The 9,109-nt window shown below is 39.0% G+C and overlaps 1 protein-coding gene across 1 annotated transcript in view; it reads left to right on the forward strand.

Annotated features, from left to right (window-relative positions):
* LOC101858115 (oxysterol-binding protein-related protein 6) overlaps positions 1-9,109 on the forward strand; it is a gene marked incomplete in the record, with an annotated part of 164,943 nt that overhangs the window by 126,998 nt on the left and 28,836 nt on the right. The window contains 3 exon segments of the mRNA XM_035970632.1: positions 1-100; positions 2,219-2,353; positions 3,900-3,991. The exon segment at positions 1-100 is cut by the window's left edge and continues 48 nt beyond it. Of these exon segments, the coding sequence (XP_035826525.1) occupies positions 1-100; positions 2,219-2,353; positions 3,900-3,991 (327 nt within the window).

Raw genomic sequence — 9,109 nt, forward strand, 5'->3', positions numbered from 1 at the left:
CACCGACTGTACAGACAGCACGAGATCGCGTACGGCCCCAGCGACTCCAAGCGGATCCACCATGTGTTGTCTCCCACTGAGGAAATCCCCCCTCTCACTAGTGAGTCTTGAGCCTTATTCTCTCACTAGTGAGTTTGAGCCTTATTCTCTCACTAGTGAGTCTTGAGCCTTATTCTCTCACTAGTGAGTCTTGAGCCTTATTCTCTCATGAGTGAGTCTTGAGCCTTATTCTCTCACTAGCGAGTCTTGAGCCTTATTCTCTCCCTAGTGAGTCTTGAGCCTTATCTTCTCACTAGTGAGTTTTGAGCCTTATTCTGTCATGAGTTAGTCTTGTACCCTATTTTCTCATGAGTGAGTTTTGTTTTAGCGGGTGGTTGAGGGTTCCAACCACTATTGTGCCCTATTCTCTCATGAGTGAGTCTTGGTGGTCGGAGGGTGCATCTGTTGTTCCCCTATTCTTTCTCCAGTGAGTCTTGTTTAAGCGGCTGGTCGGAGGGCACCGCTGTTGGGCCCTATTTTTTTTCTTTCAGTCTGTTGTGTCTGTCTGTCTGTCTATCTGTCTGTCTGTCTGCCTGTCTTTGTGTGTGTGTCTGTCTGTCTATCTGTTTTTCTGTCTGTCTGTCTGTCTGTCTGTCTGTTTGTCTGTCTGTATATGTGCTAGGTCTATACACATGTTTATTAAAAAGTCAGCGTTTACTAACACACTATAACTGGATGAGGAAGGCTCAAGATTCAATCAATAAGATCAGGGTTATTGTGAAGGTGATGCAGCAACACTCACCAGGGTAATGCATTAAAAGAAAATTTCGACTGCCTCATTTTTTAGATAAGTTCTAAGTGTCTGTCTTGAATGATGTGACTGCCACCTGCTGGACTGTGACCGAAGGGTAAGAGAAAAACCTTAGATGTACATGCTTGGTCAAGTAAGTTCTAAACAGAGAGCTCAAGTTTACTTGTGTTTACCCATAATTAGTCACTTTTAAGCTCAAGGGGGCTATCCCGAAAAATGCTGTTCTGAGAAAGTCGGAGATAAAGTTTTTGCCCCTTGTTCAGTTTCTTTAAAAGACAAGGAGAGTTTTCTCTACAACCAAAGAAATATACACACCAATGAAACCAAATTTCTCCTATAGGTAGGGCAAACCCACTTTTGGTGTAGGTCAAGATTTCTGGAAACCCCCGAAATTTTGGTTAGCCTGCTTGTCCTTAAAAGCGACTAATTACTGTATAAACAGAGTCAAACAAGATGCACAAAGCTGTTTTCCTTGAAAACTTTGCTCCTCCCATTAACTAGAACAGTGGGTGGTTGGTGGGTGGTCTGGTGTGATTTGCTTCTTCTTTCCTATCAGACATCTATAGTCTTTATCTTTCCTCCTTTTTATATTTGTTACTCTCTTGTGACACCTCTAATCTTCGGCACTTATATGACCTTATTGTGTTGCAAGTGCCGTAAAACACTTACTGAAACTAAAAAGCTGTTTTTCTTGAAAACTTTGCTCATCCTATAAACTGCAACAAGTTTTTTGCTTATTCGATTAGGTGGAACAACTTTATATAACTCCTTAGAAAATTATCTAGTGCCATATGTGAGGCGTGCTGTCAAAATGAGTTACTTCTTGCAGTACACAAATGGATATATTTGGCCAAAAATCGACATTAGGGTCAAATTTGTAGATTTTTGTATCGATGCCATATTCTTTAGTTAAAACCGGTCTTTTATTATTTCATACTTATAAATAGTAAAAAATTTACCTATAAACGTGGTGTGTCTATTTCCTTAAGGCTTGAATTCGAGAAGTAACTCATTTTGTCAGCATGCTTCACATATTATACCATAACTTGTAACATTTTGCTGGTTCTGTGTCTCAACTCAATGGCCCCTACGTTTCTATCTGTCTTTCCTGCTTTTTTCCAGCACTGAATAAATTTAGTGGGTGGTTGGCGGGTGCTCTGTTGTAGTTTGCTCTTTCTTTCCTGTCAAACATCTATCGTCCTTATCTCTCCTCCTTTTTTGTAAATATTACTCTTTTATAACACCTCTATTCTTCGGCCCTTATATGACCTTATTGTGTTGCAAGCGCAGTAAAACACTTACTAAAATTAAAAGAATAATTTTATTGTGTCAAGATGTTTCTTTTTACTCAAACCATTAAAAATGAAATAAAAATCTGTGTTCGTTTTTTTGTAACTCTTTCCGTTTCTGTTTCTGTGATATTTCCAGATGCCAACTTGCCTGAACTTGCCCTGAACCAAAGCCTAAAAAAGGACATAATTCGCCAGTCCAGTTTCAAAGGAGGTCAAGGCCGAGTCATGACCTGGTTGTTGGACTCAGCGGGCTATGAGCAGTGTGGGAAAAGTAAGTAAAAATAGTTTGTTTTACTTTATCACTTTTTTTTTTAAAGCATAGATTCTGACTCAATCCAGTTTTTAAAATTGTCGATCTCATTTTTTTATTTCAAAGTTGAAGCTTACTTTTTCCATCCAGACTCAACCCACTTAAAAAATGTGTAGATCTCATTTCTTTATTCTAAAGTTGGAGCATACTTTTCCATCTAGAGCATTTCCCTGACTCCCTTTATTTGACCATATTATTCTTTGTGGTGTTCTTTTTTGGGGGGAATTATTTTCATTTGAGGGACCAGTTTCGCCTTACAAGTTCTTCATGCCCCAGAGTTCAAAGTATGGTCATGTGATCCAATGATGCATGTGACTCTGCTTTGTCAAGGAAGACATATGAGACATATCAGATTTTAATGATTCAAGTCGATGCTGCTTAAAAACCATTCTTTGTCAATCCATCAATGTTCATTAATGGCAGTTTCATTTATATGGAGTGCACACTCATTTGGGAGAGAAGCGTGCTCTGAAAAAAGGAAAATTTCAACTACTGCATACTTAAATATTATGTTAATTGATGTTAGACTTTCATCCCCTGCGTCCCATATCCCCAACCCCAACCCCAAAAACCAAGCTCACTGCACAATGGACATCAACATTTTGCTTCCTTTTTTTATCCTTTCTTTTATATTCCTACCCGAAAAAGGAATGTTCTGCCTTTGAAATGGCCTGTTTTGATTAACCCTATCCGTACATCGTGTTTTACTATCGTATCCATACGACGTGGGGAACTCTGTGCCACCACTTTCCAAAGAGGAAATTTACTCGTTTATCCATTCTGTACACTTTGCACAGCAGTCTGTCAAAATGATTTTTTGTAGTAGGCTCTTTCTCAGTGAAGTAAAAAGTAGACTTGTTGATCATTCTGTGCAGAACATAGAGGAAGAAGTCTGTCGCAAGTATAATTTATTCTCTCTTACAATTCCGTTTCAAGAAACAGCTGAATATATCTCCAACTTCCCTCGGTATTGGAGCAGAAGAGTCATAGCTTTGTTAAAAACCCATAGCCTTCCATTAAATAATAATCTCTATCGGTGGAAATTAACTAATTCATCCTTATGTGGGAGATGTAACTCTCATGAAATTGAAGATGAGTTTCACTTTATTTTCTATTCTTCACACTTTGTCCATCAAAGGAAATTGTTAATTCCTCCCAGCCTGACTCAGCCCAGTGACAGAAATATGCAATGCTTGACTCATGATAAGAGATATGTGCACAACCTTTACCTTTTCATTATGGAAACTTTATTTATCAAATGAATGTTTCGTGTGATGTGATGTGGGCTGATGGCCTTATACACTGAATAAACTTACTTACTTACTGTCACAATTATTTTTTGAGAAACACTAAACGTTTCAAAGATCTTCGCACTAGAAGTATTGTAAAATGTGAGGAATACAAACCCAGGGGTACAAAATGACCCCAGGGCGTACGGATAGGGTTAAGAAATTCATCAAGCTGTAACGCATCCCTCAACCCACTAATCTTCTGCGTGTATTTGCAGATATCCAGTCATGTAAGAGTGAACTGCGACAGCTGAGAGATCTGTTGGAACAGATCCAGTCACTGCCCATCTCAGCCGACTCAGGTCTGGAGGTAAGTTCATGACCGAGGGTCCAAGACCTCGACACCCTCAGAAGTGAAATTTTACTTTCTTTTTTTTTTTCTTCTTTCTTTGCCCTTTGCAGGGTTTGTACGTTATGTTTGTAATTTATTTCTGTAAGTTGCCAGGGCTTGATCTAAAGCAATGTCAGCATTTTTTAAAACTTTTACTCTGTGTCTATGCGGAGCAGTTAATAAACTTTGTATAGGTTTTGAGAGAGTATATTGGAAGGTTTAAGTATATATTAGATTGGCATCTTGAACTTCATTGAAGGAATTAATCCGTCGAACAGCGTTTTAAACTTTATTTATGAATGCAACATGAAGACATCTGTTGAGATTTGGGTTTATCTTACAGAGCTCCTAATTTTAGGGCTTTGAATGTAAAGAATTAGCTATAAAATAAATGTACACAATGACACATGTGCTGACCAAATGCAGAGAGTTTTTTCCTGTGTCTTTTCTTGTTTGTAGTTTGTGGAACGTTCAGATATTTTTTATTTTTTATTTGAGAAAAAAAAATTTTGGTAAGTGTTTTACGGTGCTCACAACTGCATAAGGTCATAATATGAGCGCGCAGGACACACCAAACATTTTCAGTTTGTAGGAAATTTTGAATTTTTGCCCGGGTGGCGGCCGAAGCCTACTCTTATCGATTTTAGACCACCAAGGGATCTTCAACGTGCGCAACCTGCACCAGAGAAGGCTAGGTGTAGATCTTTCCTACCAGAAAGTCAGGGGTGTAGCTGAAAGACAGAAGTAAGAGGGAGCCAAGGAGTAGCAGTAGAAAGGCTGCAGAAAGAGTCAGGAGCCCAGAGGAGGGGGCAAAGGAGGTGAGGGGGAGGGGGAAGAAAGTGGAGACGAAAGCAGATGACAAAATTTTGCAAGAGAGAAGGAAAAAAGGTGAAAGGAGACAATTTTAGAGAAGAAAAGTTTTCGGTCACTACCGGGATTCGAACCCAGCACCTTTGAATGAGAGGCGAACACCTTAACCTCTAGGTCACGAGAGCCCCCGTTCAGATATTTGGTTTCTTGTATGTAAAGACATTGAGATATGGGTTTCTTGTATTTTGAGTTTATCTTTCGTGTTTCCTGTGTTCTGTTCCTTAAGTATCTGTTAGACAAACTCTGTTGTGATTTTTATAACTTTTTAATTCCCTTTGAATGTTACCATTTAAGTATCTTAAGTACTCAGAGGTCACTCTACTTTGGTTATTTTCATAGACTTCATTGTTTATCCCCCTATGATTGTCTTTCATTTATTGATATGTTCTTTGTGCATACATTTTTCTTTACAACTAGTGTTATGTTAAAGTGGTCTTGCATTCTGCTACTGTCGACTGAACGTTTCAAGGAAATGGGGCTCCTTAAATACATTGAAGAAATTGATAATGGATGTAAAAGTACACCGTCACTTTGTTGTAGGAAATTTTAAAGCAAATTAGATTTACACCCCCCAAAAAAGTAATAGGGAATATGTTGGGTTTTTTTTTCAATTTCTGCTGCACATGATATATATACCATTAAGCCTATTTAAATCCCATAATTTTCCTTCATTTGATCACTTGTTGTGAGTGCTATATATATGTCAGAAGTTATAATTATCAGGTTTTGAATGGGGGGGGGAGAGAAAGGGGGTTGTACATATTAAATAAGTTTCATTCCAGGGGTAGGGGTGAGGGGAAGAAAGGGGGTTGTACTTTCATAGCATCCCCTGTGTAGTGGTAAGTCCACTTTTATCACCTCAAACCGCTGTCATAGATTTTTTAAAGGTGGATTATCGTAATTTTACAGATAAAGTTAAAGTGTTAGAGTGCACGAAGTCTAGTTAGTAGTATGCCAGTAGGATTTTTTCAAGTCGTATTTTACACTGGTTTAAAGCAGTTGTTTTTCGTATTTTGTTCTAGTTTTTCTTTCATAGATGAGTCAGAATTTCTCTCTGGATTTTCAGTTCATAGATTTGTTTTCATACTCGAGATAATGTTTGAATGCTACTGGGAATTTCCGTCATTGTCTTTTTGTGAGTGCCGACAACTATGGTTAAATGTTAGCCTCTCAAATTTTTCTTTCAATAAGGGTTTTACGCCCACTTGCAATGCAGAAATTATGTTATAAATGTCGACGATTAGACGTATTACAAGGGAGTAACAAACACAAAAAGAAGGACGAGAGATAAGGATGATAGATGTTTGATAAGAAAAAAAGAACAAACTATACCAGAACACTCGCCACTTCATGCACTTTGACTTTTTGCATGCAGAAGGGAGTTGGAAAGTTTTTTTTGTTTGTTTTTTAATGAAGCATCTCTGTCTGTCTGCTATCTCAACCCGAATTGACTCTCACTAGCAGAGTTGAAGCCACCCACCTAATGAATTATGTAAATTGTGTCTTTGGGGTTGTTTTGTTTTGTTTTAGTGAGAACTTTATGGCACTTGCAACAGAGATAGGTCATATAAATACTGATGATTAGGGGGGTGTTACAACTACTAGAGAGTAAAGTCAAAGGAAAGAAGTATGAGAGGTAAAGACGATAGATGTGTAGCAGAATAGAAGGAATAAACTACATCAAAGCACCCACCAACCACCCACTATGGGGCTGTGAAACATTAATTTCCTTTTTCAGTTGTCAGGTATTATGTAGAAGGCGAATGATAATATTATGTTGCTTTTTTGCTTGGTTGCTCGAGCGCTGCTAGTCTATTGCTTTTGATGAAAGGAAAGCAGAAATCGAAAAGGAGATTTAGCTTTTTCTGCATTGTGCTTGTAAGCTGCCGACTCAAGGGAAAACATCGGTCACTCCCCTTATTCCCCCTTACATTTCCCCATTCCTTAATTAAACATCGCTTGGAAACTTTTACCCCGCTTTCTTCTCCCTGTTCAAGTATCTGGACGGCCCTGCTTCCAGTTCTCCAGCTTCACAATCCCCGCTCCACAATATGTAATTATGTTGCTTCATTATGACTACTACGCCAAACCTTTATTACCAGCATCACCGACCCCTTTTTTACTACGAAATAAACATTATTTTAACAAGTTCACCATAATCGTTGCTGATGGGAGCTGTAATACGGTCTTTACGTGTTTACAACTAAATGAACATTATTTTAACAAGTTCACCTTAATCGTTGCTGATGGAAGCTACAATACGGCCTTTGCCTCTTGACCTGTAACGATATTGATGATGTCCTTAAATAAAAACCGCCCACACACAATCCATGACAAAATACCACCCGTGACTCGCCCATTCAATTTCTCAAATTGTCTCTTTAGGGTTTTTTGGTTATTACTGCACTGTGTACAACATTGGTGACGGTTGCCCCCTATAGCATGTCAGTTCCTCCATCCTGTAGCACGAGCATGATCAGAGTTGACAGATTGGATGAATCTATCAGCATGTGTCGCTTTGGATGCTTCTCTCAGCATGTGTCCCTTGTTTTTTTCTTTTGGAAGTTCTGGATGGTCGCCCACTGGTGTCATCAATTGTGTATTATTATGGGCAAGTGATAGCTTTGTTTTACAAACATATCTTTGTCACAGAAGAAAGGATTACATGCTTACATTGTCCTGAAAGGACACGTTGACACAGCAGGGAAATTTTATTCCAATCTGATTTCTTTATGATGAATTATAAAAGAGTTGAAAGCCTTAATTTTATGAAAATGTTGCTCTTTTGTCTGAAGTGAACTATTTCTTCGTAGTTAGGATTCACCTGCCTCCTTCATGAAACTCAGTCCTCTGAAAGACTTTCTAGTTTTTCATGTTGCGGGCACCTAAAGAGCAAAGGGTAGCGCCCCTTAAATAACCTAATAGTGTTGATAGGGGCGTTAAACCCATACCATTTCACCATTTTCAAAGTGGTAGATGTAACAGTGAATACAATTTCGTAATGGTTAAAAGTTTAAGTACACAGAACCAGCAAAGCTAGTTCCCTATTGATGACCCATTGTTTCTGAGAAACTTTGGTATAATTTGCCAAAGGTGCAGGAAAACACGTTAGTTATTTTACACTATTACTAATGTTCTGTAATGGTTTCACTGGTATTTCTGTACTGTTATGAATAGTTAACAACCTGGCATGTTCTAGAATGTTGTTTTGGTACATTAAATTGTCTTTATAATACATTTTACTTCATGCTCATATTCCAAATGTTGTCCAGGTGGTATGTGCCTGTTTAAGAGGCATAGACTGTCTGTCAAGATGCACACATATTTTACTGAGTCTGTTTTAGCAGAGAGTACAATACCACAGCTTGTCCCTTACATCTCTTCTGAATGCTGTTGTTGTTTTGTCTTTTTTTGTTTTCTTAACTTTTTCTTAATATTTTCTGTGTCATTGAAGTCCGTGACACTTACCCTCCATGTCTTGTCCTCATTTCGTTTTGCTTGATATCATACTACATGTACACTATGATTTTTACATGTTTTCATTTCAGTTTTCATTATTTTTTCTACTTGCCTTGCCATTTATGATTTATTATGCGCCCCCTACTTTGGCTCTTCCTCCAAACGCCCACCCGTGTGCCCCCCCCCCCAACCTTCTTCTACCTTCACCCCCACAACGTGCGGATTTCCTCTCTGGTCTTGCATCCCACCCCCACCCCTCTCCTCCCTCCTCTCTCCTCTCTCCTTCCTCTCCACCCCACCTGCCTGCCCTTTCTCAGCGCGCCGAGAGCTGTGATTCTGATGCTGCTGTTGCCCTGAGGAAGAAGCGCGGGTTCCGCATGAGCAAGAGGCGAAATGAGCGCAAGAGTGATAGCTACACCAGCGTGGTCACCTCCAGGGACAATGTAAGACTCCAAACTTGTAGGTAGTTGAGTGGACAATGTAAGACTCCAAACTTGTACTTGTAGGTAGTTGAGCGGACAATGTAAGACTCAAAATTTGTAGGTAGTTGAGTGGACAATGTAAGTCTCCAAACTTGTAGACTCCAGAGTTGTAGGTAGTTGAGTGGACAATGTAAGACTCCAAACTTGTACTTGTAGGTAGTTGAGCGGACAATGTAAGACTCAAAATTTGTAGGTAGTTGAGTGGACAATGTAAGTCTCCAAACTTGTAGACTCCAGAGTTGTAGGTAGTTGAGTGGACAATGTAAGACTCCAAACTTGTACTTGT

This window comes from Aplysia californica, unplaced genomic scaffold (assembly GCF_000002075.1).
Source record: "Aplysia californica isolate F4 #8 unplaced genomic scaffold, AplCal3.0 scaffold00297, whole genome shotgun sequence".
Lineage (NCBI taxonomy): Eukaryota > Metazoa > Mollusca > Gastropoda > Aplysiida > Aplysiidae > Aplysia > Aplysia californica.